General features: G+C 38.7%; 1 protein-coding gene across 1 annotated transcript; it reads right to left on the bottom strand.

Moving 5' to 3' along the window:
* On the bottom strand, nt 1-27,723 carry LOC149312152 (transcription factor E2F7-like). Its single transcript, XM_089524059.1, has 13 exons — nt 27,503-27,723; nt 24,850-24,942; nt 20,350-20,628; nt 19,242-19,410; nt 14,754-15,041; nt 14,037-14,195; nt 12,877-13,014; nt 11,531-11,725; nt 9,805-9,871; nt 7,579-8,086; nt 6,421-6,682; nt 4,386-4,813; nt 1-3,892 (listed from the first exon to the last, which is right to left on the bottom strand). The coding sequence occupies exons 1-13, from the start codon at nt 27,581-27,583 to the stop codon at nt 3,716-3,718; spliced, it is 2,844 nt and encodes a 947-aa protein (XP_089380185.1). The 5' UTR covers nt 27,584-27,723; the 3' UTR covers nt 1-3,715.

The following is a 27,723-nucleotide window of genomic DNA, read 5'->3' as shown; positions in this document are numbered from 1 at the left end:
ATTAGTCCTCTAATAGAAAGTATAAAAATATCCACACTCCCTCCCCAACAATGGTGTGTGCTCATAATAGTTTTATATGCAGAATATAGCAAAGAACTTAGGACAGAAGGAAAGCCATTTCTAATCAGTAAGAAGAGCCACAAGCAGTTGTAAAATTAATATCAAAGTAATTTAACAGTGCAATGTTACAAACATGAAGCAGCTTTACATTACAAAAAAAATTAAATATAGAAATAGCACCTTTTATAAAAGGAATGGAGAAATGTAAACGTTGTAGGTAGATTCAAGTATATTAAATTATGTGCACACACTTTCCCCCTGCAAACATTTTAGTACCAGAATATGAAGATTTAGAAGTCCTGAAATCCTGCACAAATTAGTGCATGCACAATTACATCAGTGCAAACTATTTTCCTGCCTTTCACACAATTTTCTCATGCAGAGATTTTACAAAATGGAGGGTTATAAACTTTAGACCACCACTATATCTTGGGTCACCAGCACTGAAGGCACAGAGCCTCATTGAATTTCTGCAGCTTCACTCATTGCTTCTACTTACATCTTTCCAAGGATTATTGATAGACGGATTAGATGTGTTGGCTATTGGCCAAGCTGGAAATTCAAAACCAACAATATCTGGAGGGCCATAGGTCCTGCCTCCTTTGATCTAACCCCAGATCTGATTTCCATGTTCATGCCAACCTAAAAGCCTTTTAGGTTCATGAGTGAAAACTACCAGATCCATACAGGCTATACTGTCTTGCTCATTCAGCTAGGCAGTATTATCATGTCCACTTTAAACCTTTAAGGATGCTTTTCCTAACCTTTTAACCTAGAGACAAAATGCCCAATTATAATTAAAATAAACCTCCACTCTCTGCCAAGTAAATGGTGCCTACCACAGACCCAATTTTACATTGGTAACACTTCACAGAGATTTGTCTCTCACACATAAGGTGATTTGATTTTACTCAAAATAGTTTTGTGGAGCTGGATGCAAACAAATATGCTCATCAAGAGGAGATGTGCCATTGGAAGAACGCACTCTGCCTCTTTCATTTCCCCTTCCTATTCTGTGTGACCAAAACCATGTGCCCATGAAAGTAGGACTTGGGTACTGAACATGAAAACAGATACACTGGAGGATAGCCAAGGGTGGGGAGAAGTGGCATATGGTTTTTAATAATGTTTGTGAAAGTGATTTATACCAGCCTTCATCTTCCAGTACCACTCCTTTATAACCACATGGAGTACACATGGAAGAAGGAAGGCTGATTGACAGCAGGCATGTCTTATGATCTTTCTGTTAAGAGGAACAGTATATTTCAAACCCAAATTGTTTTGGGCTGGATGGAAAGAAGTAGGCTCTCCAATAAGTTACCAGCCTGCTGCATTGTGCTCTGCAATGATTGTGTTGTTAACAGAAATTTTACTTAACTCAGAAAAATTTTAATGTGTATGTATGAAATAACGTATCAGGTGAAAGTCATAAACACACACTCTGTAGTGTTGAGAACTTCAAAAACTAACAGTAACTGGTAAGAACAGTTTTGTAGCATCTAAAAGACTAATACATTTCTTATGCCATAAGCTTCAAGTAGACGCAGATTGAAATAGAACATCCAACTTATGTCATTACAAATGAGTTAGTTTTAAAGTTAGCACAAGAGCTTCTTGATTTTGCTGTGACAGACTAACAAAAAGGGGGAAATTATAGCAGTAATTGGGTCTTATTTTTGCATCTTTTAAATTCCTATTATTTTTATTGCTGTGATTTAAGAAACTCAAGTCTTATTACCCACTTTGTAAGGCTCATATTGAATTAAACTAACATCAGGATACTGTATGTCCCACTGCCTCTGTAGCTCCACTAGAATTATTCATACTTAATTTTTTTAGATAACATATTTCATTATTTAAAATTCAGCTTAAACATACACTGTGCCATATTCCTGAGTCTGTAAAATGACAGATTAGAAACTGTATCTGGTCTCAGGAAACAGACATCATCAATATAAAGTCATCCCTAGATATTTTTTTTAAAGCCAGCAGAATTGTCCGTTCACTTGATTACAAATGTAGAGGTAACATGATGGATTTTCTTTTAAAACGTGCCATTAAATTGGTGAAGTAAACTTAAAAAGTCAATACTACCCAATTACATTTGGAAAATACAGTGAGCCCTCTCCGTATGCTGGACCCCCCTGCATAAGGGAAAATGCGCTTATGCTTGCGCCCCATAGGAAACAATGGAGTGCGTGTCACGGTGGCGGTGTGGGTGCACACACCATTGTTTAGATTGTCGCACGGCTTCCGCGAAAGCAGGAAGCCGCATATAGTGCGCCCACATATGGCATGGGCGCACTGTATTAACTGCCCCCAAGTACCAACAGCCAAAGTTTGGAAACTCTGAATTAGCATGTATCATCTTCTTTCTATTAAGTTCATAGATTAATCTCACTGCACTGGCTTGCTGATCCACAATTTTGGAGTTTTTATGCTAGGTAAGAAGTCTCCCATTTCTTCTTGTCCCACTTGCCATATGACCTTACCAGCCACTCATGTCACAAATTTTGTACTAAACTTTTTTAATGAAAATTGGATATTTTAATTTGTGTAATTTATACAAGTTTGTGCTATAGGAATTATCAGTCAAACATGTAATTTCTCAGAAGGGTCATCTTTGCAGAGACTGTGGCATAATTATAGATGAAGCACTGAGTATAGTGCCATAAATGGAGCTCTAATTTAGTTCTAAAATATATATGTAGACCATATTTAGAACACAGAATGATTTTTTACCATCTGCTTTTCAGAGAACTGCAATTCTTGAAATAACCTGCTAATCCGTATAGCAATTTGCCCCTGAACCTGGTGCCCTCAACCTCTGGTTGCGGGATTTTGCAAGTTGCCAAGCAATATATCTTGAGAGCACCAAGTTGTTGGTGGGCTGCTCTAGTTTTGGGAACAAGCTTTTCGGCCAGTGATAGTCTAGCTTTTGCAGAAAAAAAAAAAAAGTACTAGAGAAACTGCCACATTCATTAATGCAAACCCCACTGAAAAATTGCAAACCCCACTGAAAAATTTTAAACTTCACAGTTATTTTGGTCTTAAATTATTTCACATGAGTACATTCATCCATATGCCTCAAGTTATTAGACTTTTGCTTAACAAGTGCAGGTAAAACTGTACATCTATCAGTTACATTCAAGTAATTTGCAAAAGTCTTTTGTCCTGAAGTTGCAAATGATTTCTACTAAAGCATACTCCAGCACTATAGTGAAGTAGCAGCTGCTACACTACTTCACTTAGAGGTCCTCCTGGCACACCTCACACACAGACACAGGATAAATAGAGTTTTCATAAAGAGTGTCCCATCCCTATATAAGTGCTAACCAGCTCCCCCTTTTTGGATTTGGAACAGACACTGCAAAATCATTTCAGACATCCCATCACAAATACGATTTCTCCTCTTAAAACTCATCAGACAGGATCCAATGCACTCTTGTGCACAATTGGAGTTCTAATTGGAATTAATAATTACACCACTAGGATAATTCATTGAGAGAAAGTTAACAGACAATGCACAGTGGGCAAGTGTGCCTTTAGGGGGATCCTTGTTTCTTTCTCTCCCTTTGTAATGTAATAACCGATTTTTTCTATAACAACTATGAGGCTCTGTTTTAAACTGACTGCACCTTGACAGTGATCTGGATTAGTCAGAACTGCTGCTGGAGATTTCTAATCTTCTTTGAACGGAACTTGCTGTTCTGCTCTGGTTACCTTCATTTTTTCGCCACACAATAGGATCTTCAATGCTGCCGGGTGTCTTGAAAAATGCTTCTTGGGGTGTAGGACGCATATTCTTAGGAGTCAATGGTGTTGAAGAAGGCTATTTGTTAAAAAAAAAAAGAAAAAAGGAGACAAACCAGTTCAAGTGTGGGGTTTTTTTTGCCTCTTAAAAATAATTTAAACTAAAAGAAGTCCTGAACTGCACAGAAGAAGAAATGATGCAATGATACCAATACTGATGGAATTGGACTTTTTTTCTCTAGAACACCAATCCAACTAGGAGCTAGTCTGGTTTGGATATGCATTAAAATAAGAACAAGTGCTGATCAGTTTGGGGGAGGAGCCAGAAGCTGCATTTATTTATTGTGATCCCTCTCCCAGCTTTTGAACAGTATCTAATGCAGAGAAAATGTGATATAATTAAAAATGAACAGTTAATGTCTACTTTAAAACAAGAAAATCTAACAACATTATTTAAAAGGAAAGAATTAATGCAGAGGGGACATTTTAACAGTTTAAGCAGACATGTTTTGAAGCACTGCCAATCATATGAATCTTACATCCTCCATTAGACTAATATTTTGCTTTCTGACCTGTTGCAATTTCAGAAGGGTGACTGGCTGGCCCATGCAAACTGCTGAATCTGCTTTGACAGAGCTGCAAGCAGATCCTAGAACAGAGCTCAGCTGTACAGCTGAATTAATTTGATGGTGCAATTCCCGGGCCTGTATCTGTGATGAATTTTGAGTAACAACTGCTGGGGTTCCAATGAAAACAGGTGCTGTAGATGTCAGGCCAGGCATACTAAAATTCATGCATGCAATGCTTGGGAAGGAGCCAGAAGGTGCAGAAGAAATTTGGCTTGTTGCTGCCGCCGGAGAATATATAAGAGGGAATGGTGCCAGCGTTGTAGATGGAACCATCATACAGGGAACATTAAGCGAAGGCAAATGGCTTGAAGGTAGGCTGGCAGGACCAGGAGCTTGGCTGGCAGGAAACAGGAAATTAAAACCATTTAATCCTGGAAAGAACAGAAGCAGATATTGCAATTAGGAAGATATCCAGTGTCTTTTTCTCTCAAGAAGTGAGGTTTAGGAATAAGTTGAGATTAATTGACCACTATTAACTGTTTGCTTTTTTCCCATATCATTTCAGACTGTGAATTGGAGTCAGGAGATAGAAGTGTTTATAGCTGCCATTATACAACAGAGGCTGGTATCTAAAATTATCATGCGGTGGAATTCAGAGAATGTGAACTCTTTCTTTAAAAGGCATTAATTATTATTATTATTATTTACTTATATACCCTGTTCTTAAGCCAAGGCTATCAAAGCAGCTTACAATTTGTTAATTAGACATTTCCCTGCCCTCAGGCTTACAATCTAAAAAAGACAAGAGACAAAAGGAGAAGGGAACAACTTGCTAGCACTTTCAGAAAGCAGACTGAATGACCCAGAGGTAGATGATGTGACTCCTTTTATTCACATTCTCTCAGCCTCTAAAGAAAGTATGTGGGAGACAGAACAGTCCCCTTTCCCTTCCAAAAGAGAAGGACTGATGGTGTAGGAATGGATTTGGGCTGTGGTTCTAACTCTTTCTCTTTCTAAAGGAAGACCAAGCATGGTATTCTGCTGGAACAAACTTGTTTGTCCCCAGCAGGGCAAGAACAGCTCTAGATACAGGTCTACTGTAAAGAAGATTTAGGTTGGAGAAACGGCACTGGGAAAAGATTAAGCCCTCTTTGCCCAATGCTAAATCAAGAGCTTTGATCACATCTCTCCCTTCTTATCTATTGTAGTTCTTTTAAAGTTGAACAGTGTAAGTCCTGTACATCAACTATTCAGATGTATGTCCAAGTGAATCCAATGGGACTTACTGCCAAGTAAATGTATATAAGACTGGAATCAGTCTATTGAAATGCCTTGATGCTATTATGTGTCATTTCTTTGGTTTTGACTTATGATGACCCTATGAATGAGAGACCGCCAAGAGATTATTAGAGAGCCAGCAATGGCAAAGTGTTTTAAGCACTGGACTATGACTCTGGAGCCCATTAACCATGGAAACCTACTGTGTGACCTCAGGCAAATCACACTCCTTCAGATGAAGGCAATGACACCCCCACATCTGAGAACAAATCTTGCCAAGAAAACCTGGGATAGGTTAAGTTGGAAATGACTTGTGGGCACAAAATAACAACAAAGTGGGAGGTTAGCCTCGTGGAGAATATCTTATGAACAAAAGCACTGGCATTTTCGATAACTGTTGTCACTGATGCCCAGAGCAAGGCACCAGTAAGCCACTCCTAAATGTATTTTATTTTGAAAACCCTACAATGAGATTGAAATGTCAATCTAGGAATCAACCACTGTACTGTAAGGCATTGGCTTAAATTCTCTTTCAGTCAAAGACCCATTAAATCAATTAGATTTCTGTTTTAATCCACAAGTTTTATCATTTTTAAATTATTGTAAGCCACCTTGAATCCCATATTGGGAGAAAGATGGGCCATAAATCCCATAAATAAATAAATAAATTTGACTGAATGAATCTAGATGGATACAAGCCATTGTTTGAAAGTATATTCTGGTTAATGTTAAAAGAGTGAATTTTCAGAGAGGCCTTTACCAGCTGCAGGCTGTACACAGAAATACTGTGGTAGGGAGGGCTGTTTGTCATTTTCTTGTGAGGTTTGTTCATTTTCTTTTGTGTTTTCTTTCAGCTCTTTACACCTGTCTTGCTCCCATGCTCCTAAGGATTTAGCTGTGTCTTTTATGGCAGCTTCCACAGCAGCAGAAGTTCCTGATTTAAGCTGAAAGCCTCTCAGTTGGTCAAGAGGACTGCAGTTACGATCTGGGGAAGATTCTGTGTTCACAGGCTTAGTAGTCTTCTAAGAAAAGAACAAAGAGAAACACAAATCATCCTCCTTTTCTTAGAGATGCAGCCTTATGGGACCCTAAGAAAAGACTATGGTACAACTTCTATCTAGCCACGAAAAGCTAAAAACTAGAGCTGATTATGGGATAAGTTACTCATCTGTTTCTGGGTAAGAAACAACAATAAAAAACCAGAAGACTGGATGCTGCAGAGAGGGACTGTTATATTTTTCTTGCAATGATTTGGCCACACACACACACACACACACATAGCTCCTGCTCAAAATTTGACTAATCCAAGTGTTCTTGGGGAAATCGATTTGGCATTCACTGAAATGACATATTGTGAATATTTTGCTGTATTACACTGATTTGCAGTGTACATGTCAAACTATGAAGGCTACTTTGTGAAGAAATATACACCTTTTTGTGTATACTGCTGGAAGCACATATTATATATACATGTATACAGTAAGAGACTTGGGGGGTCAAAAATGGTTAGTCAGTTTGGCTTAAGCAGGGGTGTATCTACAGGGCAGACAAAATGAGAGCATTCCCCCTTCAGCTCCTCAAATTTCAAGAACTGCAGAGAATAAGACAGGAAAAACTGTTCACACCTAAAACTCTACTATTTACTGTGTTCACATTACCATGGTAACTTTGCTTGCTCTCTTTCTTTGGATGCCTCAATTGTATTTCTAAATGATCATGTGAAATTAAAGTTACTGCAGTGCTAAAAATTTTTTTTAGATTGAACGCAAATTTCATTTGAGGGAAACATAATTCCTATGGCGTGGAATGCCCTCATTTTGCCCTCCCGAAAGGCTATTTCAAGAACCACCTTCCATTTCCCTCCATTGTGACCATGAGCAAGAAACCTGGAAATTAGCCTAACAAAGAATTCTCTTACCTTGTCTAGCACCAGTGAAATGGGACCTTCATTCTGCTCCATGCCTTGTTTTTTTGTTGTAGGTTCCTCTGTAGTTGAACTTGCAACTGAAGGCATGCACCTCTGAGAATTTCTCTTCCGACTGTTAACAGGAGACACAGAAGCATCTGATAGGCAGGGTAAATCCTGGCCCTTACAATCTCCATTTCTCTTTTCTTGAAGACTTTCCCTTATGAAATTGTCATGAAGGCTGCCACAAAGCATATAAAGTGATGAAGATGGCAAGTAAATAAAAGGTTGACTGGGGAGCATAGTGGTTTTCCCTGTCTCTGCTTTGGAAGCTGATGGATCAGAGAGTGGCAGGGCTTGGTCATGTGTTTCACTGGGCAGAGACAGCTCTGACATGTCAGAGGTAGCATTTGAGGGGAGGCATGGTAAGGCCTTAAGATCACAGTCTGAATCTCCAGAAACAGGAAGAGCAGAGAAGGGAGAAATTATGCCCAGGGTCTTCGTGGCTTCCAAACTTTTACTACAAAGATGAAATAAACAGATTAGAACCATGGCACATTTAATTCTTCTTAGCCTCATCAACTTAAGCATCTAAGTTTGGATACATTATTTATTATTTGTCTGAATATTTATAAGCTTCCTTTCATCAAGAGCTATCAGGGTGATGAACAGTGAACATATAATAAAAATAAATAATGCAAACATAAAGGAACAATATTTAAAAAAAACTATAAAGGAGAGCCAGTGTGGCATAGTGGTTTGAGTGCTGGACTATGACTCTGGAAACTAGGGTTCAATTCCCAGCTCAACCGTGAAACCCACTGCATGAACCTGGGCAAGTCACATGCTTTCAGCCACAAGGGAAGGCAATGACAAACCTCATCTCACAACTCGTCAAGAAAATCTCATGGTAGGTGCCATAAGTCAGAAATAAGGGACACAACAACAACAACTATGAAGCACACAGGGGTAATTTGATAAACAAAGATTTTGACTTGGCACAGAAACAATTGCAGTTGGCCCTCAGTATCCACGGGGATCTGTTCTGCCCCCCCTCTGGATACCAAAATCTGCCGATGCTCAAGCCCGTGGTGTCCCCAATGGTGGCACGTGCATGTAGCTGTTCCACCACTGGGGCAGCCTCCATTGTCCCATGGTGGTGTGTGCATGCAGCTACAATGCCATTGGGGACAACAGAACTGAATGGTGGTGGGATGTGTGCACATGCCACCATTGATATCGGTCACATGTGGACTTGCCATCTGCGGATGACAAATCTGCAGATACGGAAAGCTGATTGTACAAGATTGGTATCAGTCACATATCCACAGGAAAAGCATTCCAGAATAATACTTGTAGCTATCAACAGAAGGAATTTAAGGAAAATGTTTTAAGGACATTGAAGACGAATGTCTTCTTAAAGATGCTGACTGGCATACAGAGAGGTATTCTTTCAGGTACTTCGGTCCTACGCCATTTATGAGAAAGCAAATTAAATAAGGAACTAGTGAAGCTCCCTTAGGATTGGTGTAGTATGAGCCTATCTAGTCATTCCTTTCAACATTCTGGCCATATTACATAGCAGTTGAAACTTCCAGGTTATTGCCGTAGTCCAATCAGGATGTAAATAGAGCATGGCCAAACAAAGTGAGTTTACGTCACCTGAGTCTTCACTGAAGTTAGAGCAACCCATGCACCTGCTCCCTCAAGGAAAGTGAGATGACAAGGAAAAATAGAACTAGCTGTTACCAGCCTATTGATGGCATCACATTCTAATGATGATTTCACCCAGATATTAAAAATCTCCAGGGATAAGATGGAACCTTGTGGGGCCTCAGCTTAAATGTAATGAAGCTGAATAGAAGGAAAGAGCAGAGACCTTTATGGAAAAACCACTGGCTTAATCTCAACATGACATGTTTCAACACCAATGAAAAATTCAACGGAGACTTCAGCAATCCCATTGGATCATGAAAGGAACAAGAGTCCACATCTGATTAGCCACTGCTGCCAGAATCTAGTCAATTATGGAGTAGCCATGTGGTAATGGCTGCTCTACCTCATGAAATTCTGTGACTCATATGCTCTCTCTTGATTATTCATATTCACTTCATATATTAAGTACAGACCCCTTTCCTAACATGCATAAGATACACAAGAGTCATACTTGATAGATTAAACCAAGTATTAATGTAGAACATAGTTTTAATGGATTATCAGACATAAATATCAGCATACCTTGTGTCATCTTCCATCTTCTGGCAGCAAACAGATGCAAGATTTATCATTTTGGAGCGGTAATCATCTAAGGAATGAAGGATAAGTGGAACTTTTCATTAATTACTATTGATGAAGCTTATTTTTGTACTGTTTGAAGAGCACAAACATTCAGTTGGGTCTTTGCTGGAGGGTTTAAAAATGGCCAAGAGAAGTGAAAAGTCAAGGACAAGACAGTATCTTGCAATCTCTTTGATGACTATTGTCACAAGGAACCAGGAGCAGCTAATTATTGATTTTCTGCACTCTTATAACTCCTGTTCCTTTCCACAGCCTCTATTTGTAGGCCAGCAACATGTCTTTGTGTTAAAGCTATTATCTGACAGCTACAGTCTCCTTCTTTATCTTTCCCCAATACTTCATATTATTGTCATCCTCTCAACACTGACATCTTGCCTTTTAAATGACTTTACGGAACAATCTATATAAAAATGCAGAATTCATAAATTTTGGCTGATCTTGGTGGTCAGCCAACTTGTATGCTTGCCAGGATGTTCTGCCATGGATCACTGAGCTTTGGAGGAATCCCAAGTCCCTTGAAAATACAATGTGAGTGCAAGAACAATAATCTGCTCCATTCCAGCACTCCAACCTATCTTGCACTGTGCTTCCAAAGTCCTAACTGGTTCCTGCTGAGTGTAAGAGTTGAGAAAGGGACCATCCTTTCTTACAGCACAGAAGGGCTGTGTTTGTCAGTTCTTTTGAGAAGCAAAAGGAATGATGACATGAATGCGTTCTCATAGGGGCAGTATCTTTCAGGGCAGTCTGTAAGTGCCTGTTTTTGGTCTGCAGCAACCCAACCGCCTGGCAATACCTAGAGCGGCTCCTTTTTGCAACAGTGTAAGGGCTTTGCATGACGTGTGGGTGCTGTGACACCCACACATCATGCGCACACACACACCGTGTGGGCAAGGTGGCACTGAAATGGTGCCGCCCGCACGTAGTAGGGCTAGGGACCATACGGTTGGCGTGCGGTCCCGAGCCCTATTATTGCCGCCAGGACATCTCATCCTGGCGGTGTGTACCAGGCCTCACTGAACTTGGGAGAAAGTGTGTAGGATTGTCCCTGAAGTCTTACTGTGCTTTAAAGGTGCCTAGGTGGCTTGTAGATATAGTGACATGACATCTCATTCCTCTTCTCAAGTCCAAGCCTGGCAGAAGCGCTAGGGCTTGCTACGTTCACCAAAGGAAAAGGATGCTCCATGGCTTGCATAGTGAGAAACTGTGGCCAAGGTTTCAGAGTGAATCCTCTGAATTTTAAAGCTCAGTTCTATTCTCTTGTAGAATTCTTACCCAAATGACTGTGAACAGCTTTTGGAACACTTAATATACCAGGCCCCCTCTATGTTATACACTGTGCCCCATGCAGAGATGGCTCCATTGTCAAAGAATTCTAGTAAGACCTTCAAATCACTTTATAAAAACTTTACAGTGCTTAAGTGTCAAAGTACTGTAAATTGGATTGTTCCAGTGAATTCCATCTTACCAGCAACCATAAAATATTATTTTCCCCTTCTATTTAGAGGGCATTACTTTGTGTGCCAAATTTTAACAAAGGAAACACACCCTTGTGTAAGATGATGGAGAGGAATGGATTTACCAAGAAATAAACACATAAATCTATGGATGTAAACTAGAAGCTATAGGTGGAGAATTGTTGTTAGAGACCAAGTTCTATAACAATTACCTTGCCTCCCTCTGCGTGGGCTGCTGGGCTCAGAGCTGACCTTCCTCTTGACCATATCAAAAGACTGAACTTTGTTGAAGGAAGCATGACGTGACAACCGCTCTTTCTTAGCAGCACAAGCCTGGTGTGGAATATATGGTGTCCTTTTCACTTCATTTAAAGCAGCACAGGCTGAAAGGTCCATCTTTATGTCACCTAAATAAATGCATTCTTGTTCAGTTAGCTAGTCAGGGAATAAACAAATTGTTTATTTTACTTTATTTTGGATTGAAGTTCCTAGAATCCTCCATTAGCATGGGTAGTTGTAGTGCCCCCCCCCCCGCAACAAAGGAATTGTTCTAAGCTTTTGAAAATAATTTAATCATTGTAGTGTTTTGTTGTGTGCCTCCAAGTTGTTTCTAAATTATGGTGACCCTATCATGGAGTTTTCTGGGGTTAAGAGTGTGTTAATCACCCAAGGTCACCTAGTGGGTTTCCATGGCCAAGTGGGGATTCAAACTTTGGTCTACAGAGTTGTAGTCCAACACTCAAAACTTGTGTGCTAAGGCTACTTATTTACTAAACCTTGTGGCCAATGTTCCACATCATGCTTCTGGAATGTAAATTTACACTCAACTAGTTACACAATGGTTGTGCTATACCACCCTTCCCTGGATGCAGACATTGGGCAAGTGTTGCATATATGCCAGTGTGACTGCTTACTACCCCACTGTGTAAGCAGAAACATGCAATGGCTATTCCTGCAATTATGGTGAATAAAATGGTAGCTTTAAGGCAGTGACAAATAGTTATTCATCATCAAAAATGTATGGGAAATGGTTACACCTGAGGAACTCTGCTTACTCAACCATGAACTGAAAATGTCTGTTGCACTACAGCCCAAACAATAACTGCATGTATCTGGGAATTTATATGTGCATATGACATCTATAGGACTGCAGCCTCTCTGTGTCTGTCTACTACTTCATTTTAGTATATAAGCTTGCTAGTTCAAACACTGTGTTTGCTACTTGCTGCCGCCCTTCAGCGCCAGATCAGGGGTGCTGCAACTACATGCTGTGGCCCTGATCCGGCCTTTTCCCAACACTAAAAGGAATGGCAAAATGCCACTCCCTTTTCACACCGGAAAAAAGATGCCTTTGCTGCCATGGTGGCACTTTCTGGCACTCCTTTTGGCGCTGCATCAAATCTGGAAGCAGTGCTGTGACACCGCCTGCCATGCAGTCAGGTGCACAGTGTGATGGCAGTATCAGGGCAGTGTCAGGGTGTGCATCATGCAGATGCCATGCTCCCAACTAAGCCCTGAGGCTGGCGAATAACGCTGGTTTGTACAGCCTCATAATTACCATTGTCTCCAGTGAATTCCACAGGGCCAATCCACTTGAAAGCTGGCTTGCGTCCTCTCTCCTCTGTTACATGTACTTTCTTTATGAGCCCAAGGCTTGTCAAAACATTGGCTATATCATACAATCTTCGTACCTTTGCTGAAAGGAAAGTCGTTTAAGTTCAAATGAAGACTACATTTAAATAAAATGCTAACTGCTCAGGCAAAATAAGTGCTACCAAAACCTTGAAAAATATGGGGAACATGTATTAAAATAAAATCTTTCTTAACTCTTTGGGGTGAGTAGATGTAGTCTTACTCTGACAAGTAGCTGGACTCTCTAGTGAAATTAACGCAGAAATGAAAGGATTTATCTATGAAGCACTAATACATAGTAAAGGTAAAGGTAGTCCCTTGACATGAATGTCTAGTCATAACTGCCTGCAGGGGGCGGTGCTCATCTCCTTTTCTAAGCTGAAGAACCAGCATTGTCCGAGGACTGCTCTGGTGGTCATGTGGCCAGCATGACTGCACCAAACGCTGTTAGCATCCCACTGAGGAGTGGTACCTATCTATCTACTTGCATTTGCATGCTTTCAATCTGCTAGGTTGGCAGAAGCTGGGACTAGTGATAGGAGCTCACCCCATTATGCAGCACTTGGGCCTCTTCCGATCATCAAAACTGGCGTCTTAACCACTAAGCCACTGCATCCCAATACATAGTACTTGATTAAAAACATGCCTAAAACCAATATTTTATATTGTAGTCCTTGAATACAGTCTGCCACTATATAAGCTAATCAAAAAACAACCAGACCTTGGACACATTTATTTTAATCCATGAGCACTGCAGTCTCTATGAAATATATTAATAACCCAATACATGACAATAAATTTCATTTGGAGATGGTGCCATTTATCATTTTACCATCTACTTTCATAATCATTTATCTTCAAGACACAATGACCAAGTATTCAGGAGTGCATACACACAACCTTCAACCCTAATTCCAGTGCATCCCAAGGTTTGAACTAGGCTCCTGTGAGACCTGACAATTAAGCTTTTGGAAGATACTTCCTTGAAGACTCTAAATCACCAAATTTGCTATCTGGTTCTTCCTGTATGGCAATTATTCCCCTCAGCAACCAAATGATTATTCACCTCTCATAAATAATTCTTACTTTTAAACTTGCTGTGATCTGCTGTATCCTGGCTTTCTTCTATCAATATTTTTGCTGCTATGTCGAGAGTGACTATCTTGGTTTTGGATACGAGGAACAGCATGACAAATTTTTGGCTCATAATCCTCAATGACTTGTCCTTTCTGCTGTTTGCAGTCGCTGTATTACAAACACAATTCAAGTCTCAGCATGTTACTTCTATCACAGCCAGAAAGCATTATGAAACTTTCTCACGTAGGATTTAAAAAAGAAAGATTTCCTTGTTGGAAAACATGGCTTTTTTTTTAATGAGCAGAAAATAATTGTCTGTTAACAGATGGACAGTTGGACTTTTAACTCTCTTCTGGAAAGACGAACGGACAATAAAATAATTATCTTGAGGAACTGCTTTGGAAAATGAGACATTCTGGACAGGTTTTATCTATGCAGAGCACTAGAGCAAAGAAGAGTGAATTCAGACTATGGGGGTTATGTTTCAGAACGCTCCAAAATGGAGGTCAGCAAAAGCAGCCAGAAAAAGACCAAATGTAGGTGGACTGGGACAGTGAGAACAATGACACAAGTGGTGATTATGAACAGAGGAAAAAGGAAACTTGTCTTACAAGAGCTTTTTTTTTTGGTACAATAATTTTGTTTAAAATTAAAAATGGCAACACATGCACTTCTTACACTGATAACAGCAAGAGTCTCTACTTTGCCAGTACTTAGTTAACTTACCAGACGGACAATCTGTCTCTGAGAAGTCAATCAACTGTCGGTCTTGGAAATCTAAAAAGGTATCTTTTTTATTCTCTCCAAATCTACACTCAAGGGGTAGCTCTTTATGTTGAAAATAAGCCATAAGTTCTTCATACTTTTGCAGCTCTCCTATTGCCTGGAGGTTTTTCAGAGTTTGACTCAAGCTATGGCGACCATGCCAACAATATTGATTCTTAGCTACTCGACTAACAAGATCAAGAGACTCCAGAACATTCACTATGTCATAAATCCGTCTGCGTTCAACTCCTGGATGCAGAGACAAAAACAAAACAAAAAAAGAGAATTAAAGCATAACATCAATTTCCTTAGAAGATTACAAGTAATGCAGTTTCAGACTTCCAAAACGGTGAAAATAATTATACTTACTGGTTCTAACATCTACTAGGTATTATCAATACCAGAACATACACAACACATGTCAAAGAGCTACAATTTTGACTTGGTTGAAATGGATTTAGTTCACATAGATAGAAAAATAATGTCATATTACAACAGAAAATTGGTCCCTTAGAGACCACTTTCCAGAAAAGAATTGTAAGAAGCATTCCTATGTGTCACCTCTTATCACAATGTTTAAGATGAGTTACCAGCCTGAAACAAAATGCTTTGTAGATGAAGAAATTATCCCACCCACTCAACTTACCCACCGTGACTGTCAATCAGAAGAAAAAATTACAACTAATTCTGTCTTCTAGACAGTTCTAAATTCCTAGCACAATGGTATCCTAAAAGCCTTGACCATGACAACAGGGAACTAATATAGTGCTGTTGGGTCATATAAAGTTCTACCTTATTTCAGGCAAGTCTGTTTGTTTCTAAGGAAGGCTACCAGATTTTACTTTCCTATTCTGACTTTGGATGGGGGGGGGGGGGGATTATACTGGTATAACTCTGTGTAGTATTCTTTCCTTGCTTATGTAAGAAAGTACCTAATACCTCTTCACATAAGTGCAGTGCAATAGCCTCACTTAACAATGTGCCACTCAATATAGTGGTGGTCTGTGGGCCAGTGCTGCATCCTGAGCCATTAGTTGCTGGCCCCTGTAGTTTCTGGGAAAGATACAAATCTGGATACAAATATGGTACCAATCCCTAGCACATAGGGGAAATTACTGGTCACCCATGTCAGACAGCTTTAGATGCAATGGCTTAAAAGACTGTAACTGACCCTGGAATTGCCACAGTTGGCATAGTCTACAATCATGTTCAACAGAAATGGGTAAAATTTGGCTCACAGATAGCATGATTCCTCCCATGTTTTACTGTTCTCCCAAACTATAGGCTATTTAGTTCTTTCAGAAAAAAATGAGGCCTTTTACTGCCAGCATCACTTTTGGAGAGTGCAGGAACAATTATAAAGCAAACATTAGCTATGGAGGTGATGTGCAGCTCGTATTGGTTTGGGAGTATTTAATGAGGAACTCTCACCCCCAAGAAGTTGCCCACCTTTGATATACACAACTGTTTAAGAGTAACCCTATCAAACCCCAGCAAAACAATAAGGGTGCATACACTGGACTGCAAAGCATTCACTAAAGGAACCCTTTATCTTATTCATGTGGACAGTAACTTATTTTGCTTGATTAATGCACATAAGAGCACATAAATGTGCATGATCATCTACATTTTTGTAGCTTTCTTTTTTCCTGGAGGTTTTCCAGCATCTGATTCTAACTATGGTAACCATGCCAACAGTATTGATTCCCAGGCACTTGGTTCCACTTTTGGCTTCAGCATGAGAAAGCCTATACAGATAACTAGTCCTTGTATGTTTTCACATGTGGATGGACACACATTATTTCTTAGTTCATTTAGGTGCATTTTAAAAATAAATAAATTATATTAGCTTGAAGTTTTGCACAGTGTAGCAGAACAACAGTCAAAATAAGAATAGGTTGTTGGATACAGTCACCAAGTTAATCAATGTCACCTATGCAAATACTTAAAAGGCAAGCAATAACCATATTGCACTAGAGCATCTGTTGCTAACTGTCTTCTGTAGAATTGAATCAATGTCCATGCAGTCATATGGTCTCTGTTCATCTTCCTCCTCCCTTTCTGTGGTAAATAATGTATAACATTGCTTAGCTGAAAACAGCATGGGCTTCCATGAGACTTATTGTAACAGCATTTAAAAGTCTGTGATGATCCTTAAATCTGTGTGGAAACATCCATAAATTATCCTTGTAAACCAAGGCATACTGCTAAACTGCACTGAATTCTTCAGAAAGAATTTAGAGCTGATTGTAGTCTAGTAATATGCTGATGGGGCAAGAGAGTATATCATGCTTTGTACTAAAGCAGTCATTATCGAGCAATAAAAGCACTTAAGAATTATTACACCAACAATAACAATTGTGGACAACGAGTTAGTCTCCCAGTATATGGAAGATGTGGGACTGCTGTCTTCTGGAAACATGGTAAAGTTATTGCTCTGACAGATATCTTTCATTTGACGTATGACCTTGATGTGAGTAGGCAATTTACCTGCATACAAGTTACCCAGAATCTGTGTTGCAAATTTACCCACCACTTTTTCACCCTCCTGTGAAGATTTACATCCAGGACAAAGTATTGTTGCTCTGCTAGCAACCATGGACTAAGCCATGAATGGCAGCATTAATGTTAATTTACAGAACAGTTTAAAAAAAAGGCACTTAAGTGTAGGCTGAGAGTTCTGTTGATACCTTGCCTTAGCAACAGGTCTGGAATAGTAAGCATTTAGTAAAAATGACTTAGTGCTCTGCAGTTTCTTGATACTGTCACTTTTCATTACATTTTTCATTAAACTTGCTACTGAAAAGGAATATAGAAATCTACCCAAACAACACTGTCAAAATTTTATTTTAAGAAAGTCTGCTATATGAATAGCAAAAATAAAAAACAACTTTATACATGCATATTAATAGCCATCCTTCATGAAGTCCTACTCTGTTGTCTGGCTGTGGTGCAGAGGAGACCCTGGGCTCTTGAAGGCTGTGCCAGCAGGAGAGCAAGGTCTGATAGGTTCTACCAATCTGAGAAGACTTTGAGTACAAACTTAGCAGTAAAGTGCTTCTCTGCTGTCTGAGAACCAGCTTAGCTAAAGAAAGAGATCATCATCAGGCTGGCCACCAGCTAATGAATTGGCAACTGTTAACATGAAAAAAATGACTGTTTGGAGTATATGGTTGTGATTTGCACTGATCACATCATGGGTCTTCGTGGGATATAAAGCCAGCTCGTTTAGATCTGTGCTGATTTACTTGAACAGAAAATGTAAGAAGCTGTGCTATATTAAGCAGCATGCCCAGCAGTGTTGCTCCAAGGTTCCCAGCAGAGGTGCTCCCTTGTTCTATTAATTAAAAAATTCCAGGGCTTGAAACTGGAGTCTGCTGCCTATAAACCAGGCCTTCTGCCCCATAATTTTTTAATTTCCATAGAACATCTTCTGGTTATAATGAAATGTGCATCCAAGTAATTGTGTTTAGGTAATTTATTTACCTATGACAGTATGTATATGCACCATATATAATAGTTGTTGTGACCTGTAAGATTTCAAAACATAACATCCAGTTAAATAATATATGATGTCTGATTTAGTGCCACAAGTGCACTTCTAGCAATGGGCACAGTACTTTATATAGAAAGTATCTCCTTCGCTGCGATTGTCAATAAATACTAGTGAGGAATACTTTCAGTTACTGTGTATATCACTGTGATTTTATGCTAAGATGTAAACAGAGTGACCACTTTAAAGTGATAGCTTTTGTTGTTATAATTTTGATAAAAACAAATAAAGAAAAACCACCCTGGTCCCAGCTACTATTGTATGCATCGTGTGCATTTCCTTCAATCCGTTGTTTATATATCACTTTTAGGGATGCCTGAAAGTTCTATTCAGTCTGCATTTTTAGAAGAACTGTTCTAATTCAGATTTTCCATACTAATAGGAAGACTGGAATGCAAATTATACTTACTCATTATTTTACGCTGCAGGTTTTAGCTCACAAGAAAGGTACTACAATGTGAACTTAATGAATAAATGTATACCAAAAAAAGTTCTATTTCATCAAAAGTGTGTTTCATGAAAAAATGATCAAAACTGACTGATATTTTAAAAAATGAAAATTGATGCAGGAATAGAAGGGAACAGATTTATGAATGAACACATGTGTAAGGAGCCCAACCCATTGGGTCTACTCATTCCTAACCCCTTTCAACTATGTTTTCTTCCACATTAATGCTTTCTAGATTTATTCTTGTAAACAGACAACATAAAAACAATATACCAGCATCTTTGTTCCAGGATGTTCCACTGAAATGGATGGGAAATGGTCAGGAGGAATTTGCTTAAGGCCTGTAAGGCCTGCAGGTTAGTAGAGAGTGCTTTTTTTAAAAAAAAAAAAACATAGTCTGTTAGAAATATTCCTTACTGCTTTCAGTATTATTTTCTATCATACTTACCAAGACTAGAAGCTACTTCATCCAAAGATATTGTTGTCTTTTCTGCAGATAAAGGGTAACTAGGATAACGGGCTAAGAACTTTTGGCACAGCAGCCCTAAGCTCTTCTGCTTTCGGCTGGGTCTCTGCTTTTCATAGTCATCAGCTATTCCATCCTCTACAGCATCACACTAGAAAAAGATGCACCTACATTTTAATAACACCATTATAAGTGCCACATATGTTTATGATACATTTGACTTGGACTTCCACCAGTAAAATGAAATACAAGTCAGAATTTATACAAGCCATAAAAAATTGGAGTTCTGAAAGGTCAGAGCTGAAGAACTACTAGCCCTCTAGATGTTATTGGACTCCAGTTTACATCTGCTCCAGCCAGCCTGGCAAATGGTGAGGGATGCTGAAACCTGTAGTCCATAACATGTGGAAGGCTATGTCCACAGATGTTTCAAGCATCAATGGCTTTAAAATATTTTGTAGTCATATAACAGACACCACATTACTAGGCCATTGTATTTAATGGGACTTGAGCATCCATGGATTTTGGTATCTATGGGGGCGAGGGCCCTGGAACCAAATCTTAGCAAACCAAGGGCTCACTGTGCTTGGATGGAGAACTGCCAAGGAATACCAGGTGCTGTAAGTTTTATTTCAGAGGAAATCAATGGCAAAGCACCTCTTGTCTCCATTGGTCTGGAGCTGAAAAGTGATTTGTTTGTTTCTCCACCTTTTCCTGACATGGGACTCAAGGCAGCCTCAGGAGAAAGGTGGAGAAACAAACAAACCACTTTTCAGTATTCCCTGCCTAAAAAAAAACCCTTTGAAATTCATGGGGCAATCAAAAGTCTACTGTAGGCATATGTGTGCACATGCACATTCAAGTGTATATTGCTTCTAAGGACAAGCTGTGGCTCTTTATACAGCTGAAAAGTAGATCCTCTTCAAATCATATAAAGTAACTCTGAGGGAAATGAACACATATCATTACATGAAAAAGAAGGAAAGCTATGTCTTGTATGACTAAACAGATAGAAAATGTTACATTTAAGCAGATATATAGTTAAGTTTAATTGTAACCATAAACACATTCACTATAACAAGTCTCTTACCTGCAAGGAATCAGGAAAAGCATCACTAAATTCACTGTTCTCAATTGGTCTGAAGAGTTCTTTTTTCTTTTCCCTATCCCGCATGTCAGGACTGGCTGCACTAATAAGCATCTTGAGGTTAGCTGTGGGAGTCCATGGTTCTGTCAAGGGCTTGTCAGTGAACTTAACAGGTGTAACTGGACTTCCCTCAGGGGCAGTGCTTTTCTGCTTTGATAAATCAATGGGTTCATTTTTCATGGGAGTCTTTGGGGTCATCCGGGGTCGATCAAATATATTTTCCTATCGATAATAAAAAATATTTAAGAGACAATTAAGAGGTAGCAAAGTGACCAGTTAATGCTGCTGTTTCTCACACTAGTTTCCAGGTCCCAGCATCAATCCAAACTCTAATATCATAGCAAGCAATGGCTTGCTCAGTACCTCATAGATTGCATTTTGTTCCATGAGAATAAACAGGCAAAAACCTCACTCTTGAAACATGAAGGAGGTCATGTTTAGACCTAACTTCAAGTGCCCCTCACTCCACTGCTTAATTTTAGTCATTTTGGGGAATGAGTGTATGGCATAAAGAAATGCACTTGGAACAACCTGCACCCACTATCTATGACCCTAAGCTCAACAGACAGAATATAAGGGGGTAGACAACTCAGGTCCAAAACACACTGCAGAAATAGTCCAATTTGAGACTGCTTAAACTGCCCTAGCTCTATGCTAGTGAATTCTGGGAACTAGTTTTGTGAGACATTTAGCACTCTCTGTCAAAGAGCTCTGGTGCCACAATAAACTACAGTCCCTAGGATTCCCTAGCCCTGAGTCAGTGCAGTTAAAGTGGTCTCAAACTAGATTATTTCTGCAGTGTATTTTAGATTTCAGGCACAATATAGACTCCCACGGTTTTATAATCCATCTCCTCAAAATAGACCAACCCTTCAAAGTGACATGCCTTTTGCTTACACATATTCTACCCATATAGCAGCAGTGGGGACAAGGCTGCACAGTTCTGTGAATAAGTAGCAATGCTCAGTGTTTATGTACATCTGTATCTATTATGTGGTCACAGACTGCAGGATTCTGTGGTTACAATATTAGTGCTCCCCCCCCCCCCCATCATAGCATTAAAGGACAGAGAAAATAGTGATTTATACATTGATACACAATTGACTGGAGAAAAACCAAATTCCAGGTTCTGATGGCCACAATATGTGAGAAAAATACACATAATGCAGCTTTGCCTACTGTGTTCATAATATTCAGTACACTGAATATTGCCTCGCCAATTTCATAACCATATCCTGGCTGCTGGTTTTTTGGTCATAGCAGAACACTAACCAAGAAATTATGTCTGACATCTGTTCTAAGTGACTAAATGCTGAAATCCTTAGCAAAAAAACCAACAATTTTTAAACTGTGGAAGACATAATGAGAATGCATATAAAGCCAACAAATCTTGATTAAAATCTTAACTGTTAAAAATAAATTGCCAATTTACTTAGTGCATGATGAGAATAAGAACCTGGAATGCATAAATGTAATGTTAAAGAAAGTAACCAGTCAGTGAAGCCAGAACTAATTTAGTTTACCAGGATTTGAAATTTTATTATTCCTCACAAAGCAGAAAGCTCCACTTTCAAACTTTCACTTATGACTTGTCTACATTAGCCCTATACTCTGAATTCTCCGGGGCTGGTGGCCGCATGTTTATGCAACAAAGGCAGGCAACAGTGGGCAGCTACTGGTCCCTCAGCCTCACTTCCAAGTCGCTTGGTGCCTTGTGGAGACCACAGAAGCCCATCGTCTTCAGCAAGTAAGGATCCGGAGGTGAATTTGGGGGCCAAAATACTCCAGGGGCCGCTCAGAGTATTCTGGCAAATGTAGACAAGCCCTCAAATAAATTTGTCCCTCAGAGTTGCAGATATGTTTCAATGTGCGATGGCAAAAACACTGTGAAGGAATTTTCTGCAATGAACTAACAGCTCATCCCTGATAAAATACATCACATTGGTCCATGTATTATTTAACCTGTTGGTGAGTTCATCTGCAAAGGATTTAACACTCATTAACTTTGGCTTTTGTATATTCAGGATGCCATGCACATCAGACATCTCTGAACCATCTTAGACTTCTTGCACTGAACTCTGTGTTAATCATGTTTTGTGAGAGCTAGAAAGTCTTTTGGATGGTGCACAAGTAAATTTGCTTCTGTCCTGTTCATCTCTTATTAATCATGTCTATTTGTGACCCACCTTATTTTTGTTCTACAATGAGGAACCACTTACACTGCCATGTCAGTGCAAACTGCAGTGCTTCCTACTTAAATCTCAGAATGGAGAACATTTATGACACTGAAACTGTGCAGTTATTCATGCTAAAGCCTTGGCCTAGCTTTACTGAAAGAAATATATCACACCATTCAGTAGTCAAACTTGCACTGCCTGTTTGTTTGGCTAGTTTGAGAGATCTACTGTAGATAAGGAGTGACATCAAGAGAGTCAAATGTGCTTGTGCAACCTGAATAATATTTGCACTAGTAAGCAAGTTTGTATAAACATTTTCTCCCTTTACTATTAATAGCCACTTGCAGTAATAAGCACTTTGGTACAAACATTCTCTTATCTATGACCACAATGAAAGTGTAGAAAATTGGAAGGCAACGCGTACTGTATATATTATTTGCTTACTCATATACACTGATCTTTTTTTTCCTTCTGTTTTTTCACCTTGTCATATGCCACAAGTAAATTTTACCAATGTCTGGAAACTCTTTTTCTTTGTTATAAATACATCATGCCCGCACCATACTTAGAGGTGCTATATGCGGTTTTAACCTTATACGGAAGGTTAAGCCGCTGGAAATACAATGGTGTGCACGCAGCACCGAACATGAGACCGCTCCCCCATTAAAACCAATGGGGATTGAGCATACACATTTTTCCCCATATGAGGGGGGGGGGGAATGAATCTCCTGCGTATGGCGAGGGCCCACTGCATACTTGAGGGATGGTTAGTCTACTTCTTTTAAGTCAAAATTGTAATACCTACTTTCATTCATTTTATGGAAATGCTGCTAGAGCAAACAGATTTGTTTTGCAAGAAGTGACTGGCTAAATGTTTTTGGGTTTTTCCCCTTTGTTTCAGCTTTATGAATATGTGTGTTTATAGATCTGTGTTCATATATGACAATAATTTCCTGGAGAGAAGGTGATCCTCCATTATTCTCTTCTATCCCTGTGTTGTTTTCTCGATCTAGACTATACCTCAAAAGCTGCAACGGCAAAAGGAAAAGGCTTATTTATATTCTAAACATTCTAAACTCCCCATTTAGTAAACAGCAGGTTCAGCGGGGAGGTTGGAAAAATCTTAAGCATCCCCTCCCACAATGCTAGTATTCAAATCAAACTCAGAACCCCACATGCAAGAATGTAATAAGGATATCCTATGTAACATATAGAGTAGTCCTTCCATATTCACCGGGGCTAGGGGTGAAGGACTCCCGTGAATGTGGAAAAACTACAAATAAAAAAACAACACTATTCTTTTTACCTAAGAGAACACCTCTCTAAGAATTTCCAGTTGCTCCAATGCAATTCTATGGCCAACATCTGCCAGAAGTTGATCACAGAATTATGCTGGAGGACCTGCAAATGCCTAGAGAAGTGTTTTCTCTGGGAAGTTCTAGATTTTTCAGCACAACTCTATGGTCAACTTCTGGCAGAGTTGAACTGAAGGACCTAGAGATTCCTAGAGAGAACATATTAATCAAAACTGCAAACAATCAAATCCACAAAAATCAAAGCTGCAAAGATGGAGGGCCAACTGTACTGTGGCCTTCACAATGAACTTTTAAGATGACACTGCATAGGATTCCATTGCTTTCCATTGAATCAGGAATAGATCTTCAGATTCATGGTGTTTGTTCTGACACTGAGATACTGATCCATAAAAGACTGTTTTGTTCAGCCAGAATGCTGGTAATAAGCACTGTTTCATTTGCACCGATTCATGAACATAGGGAATCTCTTGCAAACTGTTAGCCAATTAGGATTCATTGTCAAGACTGTCTATAATCCCATCCCCATATGGCAAGCATCTTGCAAAAGCTTGCATTAATTAGCTCCGAATAAATGATTCCCTGCTTCATTAAAAAGGAAGGAATGGGGAAAGTGGCTTTCTGTAAAATTAAGAGCCGAAAGGAAGCCATGGGCCTAAACTAAGAACTTAGTTTGTGGGGAACAACATGGCTGGACAATTACTTTTTGTTCATTTTGGAGCCAGTAACAATAAACTACACGGAGCAGTAATCATACATAAAATAAGTGAGGAGTTTCAAAGTTATAGCGAAGCGTTACCATTTTTGAATGTATCCGTTCCACCTTAACTTGAAACGTAAGGCGATAAAGCAAAATGCAGGTTAAATCAAAAAGCCTAATCACTATGAAGAGATTTCTTTTTTTAAAAAAATAAAAAAGTTATGAGTTGAGGCATTTAATTCTCTTTTCTTACCTTCTGTGCACTTTCCCTGTCTTCATCTATGAAATCTATCCTTGTATGTTTGGGGCTAATCAGGTCTTTTAGTGTTAAGCAGTTCATCTCCATCTGCAAAAAAACAAACGTGAAAGTTGCACAAGAGCTTCAACTTCTCACATCACCCTCACCATAAACAAACTTATATATATATATATATATATATATATATATCTTATTTTCAGGATCTCTCCCTCCCCCAATCATCTCATCTGCTCTGTCTCTTCAAAAACAATATCAGGTTTCAAGAATAATATAAACCATCTTACAAATCACAAAAATAATTCTCAAAGGCCCAGGTCTTGCATCATTCCCCACCACAAACAATAATTTTCAGGACACCCCACCCATCTCCCATGCCTTTTCCAAAACAGTGAGTAAATTTTAAGAATATCAGGTAAGCTATTTTACATATCATAAAAATAATTTAAAAATCTTAAGATGGTTCCCCACCGCAAACAATAATAATTTTCAAGACATCCTACCCAATAATCCCAACTTCACTGCCTTTTTCTAAACAATATGAGTAAATTGTAGGAATATCAGGTAAGCTATCATATAGTTCATAAAAACAATTTTAAAAAAGTAATTTAAAAATCTCACATCATTCCCCACCACAAAGAATAATTTCCCAATCTCCTTTGCGTCTTCCAAAACAAATATGAGCAGATTCTGAACAACATAATGTAAGCTTTTTTCAGACCATTAAAGTAATTTTAAAAAGGCTCAGATTTATATAGTTCACAATGGTGGTGGGATACTAATAATAATAAAATGTAAAAAGTATCCAAGGGATTTCAGAACCTGGATGGAAGGGGAAAAAAAGAGGGGGAAGCAAGAGGCAAAAGGGAACCTCTGGCGAATCTGATTTGGGGATTTCAAGCCTCAGGATCAGTTACTTTTGGCGCACAGGACTTCAGGAAGAGGAAGGCCAGCTTTGAACCCAGGGCCCACCAGGGAAAGGCAGCCAGAGGGCAGGAGAGTGACCCTTGTACCTAGCTAGAAGGACATTCCCGCCCTCCCCATTATATTAACAAGGAGGCCTGAATTCGAATCCTGGCTCAGCCAAGGAAGACCTAAAGGAGGAGGACGAAAACATTATTATTTATAAAACAATAATGCATAAATAATATAAATAAAATATTTATAAAACAATAATAAATCATTATTTTCATGACTTTTATATGAGAATGGATCTCACATGACACCAATGTAGTGGAATGCTGTAAGAAGATGAAGAATCTAACTGAGATACATGTATTAAATACTGGGGGAAAGTTTGCATTTTAACACTGTGGGAGACCAGGGTTCGAATCCCCCCACTGGTCACACTCTCTCAGCCTCTGGGAAAGCCAGTGGGAAATAAAAGACAAACAAACACAACAAAACAAAACCTTCTTCTGAAGAAATCTTGCCAAGAAAACCCAGGACAGGGGTCACCCTGAGTCAGAAAGACTTGAAGGCACACAAGGAGGAAGGAAAAGGTCAATTAATATAAATATATTATAATTAGAAAAAAGCAATTAATATATTTTTTCTTCCTTTCTGTGGGCCTTCAAATCCTTTATGATTCATGGTGACCCCTGTCATATTATATAATATATATATATATGTGTGTGTGTGTGTGTGTAATAACCAACCCTCCTCTGAAGAAATCTTGCCAAGAAAACCCAGGACAGGTGACCTCTGGTTATAATAGACACACACACACACACACACATATAATAAATACATATATAATAAATATATATAAAATATAGTAATTATACTACATTTATTTTATAAACCAACTCTCCTCTGAAGAAATCTTAAGGACCATGAGTCAGAAAGGACTTGAAGGCACACGATGAGGAAGAAAAAGGTCAATTAATACAAATAAAATATAATTAGAAATACTAATCAATGTTATTTTTCTTCCTTGCTGTGGGCCTTCAGGTCCTTCCTGACCCAAGGTGACCCCTGTCCTGGGTTTTTCTTGGCAAAAAAAGTAATTGAAATTAATTAATATGATTATAATTATACAAAGTAATCAATATATATATATATATATATATATATATATTTCCTTCCTTGTTGTGGGCCTTTAGGTCCTTCCTGACTTCATGGTGACCCCTGTCCTGGGTTTCCTTGGCCAGATTTCTTCAGAGTAGGGTGGTTTGGTTATATTATCTAAATATAGTATAAATATATAATATATTATGTAAACATAATATAAATATATTATATATTATCTAAATATAGTGTAAATATATTATATATTATTTAAATATTATATTATATATTTATACTATATTTAGATAATATATAATATTATATTATATTTAGATAACATATAATATATTTATACTATATTTATATATATATTTATATTATATTTAGAGAATATATGCTATATCTATACTATGTTAATATAATATACATTATATAAATATAGTACAAATACATTGTATATTGTATAAATATAATACAATACATTATATACTTATATTGCATATGTATATTATATAAATATTATATAAATATATAACGATGTGAAAATAAGAGCAAAAAGAAAATGGGGGGAAAAGCTTCCTCCCTGGAAGCAAACCTCTCCCATTTTCCCGCCCCATAAACAAAAAAGAGAAAGGCTTACCTTTCTGGCGGCTGCCTGTTCCTGTCTGCTCAAGGCTTTGGTTCTGAGTTCGAATCCCGCACAGCCGCACCTGAGGGGCATTTGGCGGGTGGCTGCAAATGGCTCTCTCTCTCCTTCTTCTTCTGTCTCCGCTTCTGCTTCTGCTGCTTCTTCTCCCGCGGAGATTCCACAACTAAGGCGCTCAACCTTCTATTCTGGCGCCCTGCAACATATTTTTACAA

This window comes from Sceloporus occidentalis, unplaced genomic scaffold (genome assembly GCF_023333645.1).
Source record: "Sceloporus occidentalis isolate IW3139 unplaced genomic scaffold, rSceOcc1.0.p SCAF_5, whole genome shotgun sequence".
NCBI classification, from domain to species: Eukaryota; Metazoa; Chordata; class Lepidosauria; order Squamata; family Phrynosomatidae; genus Sceloporus; species Sceloporus occidentalis.
This window is presented reverse-complemented; position numbering and strand designations above follow the sequence as displayed.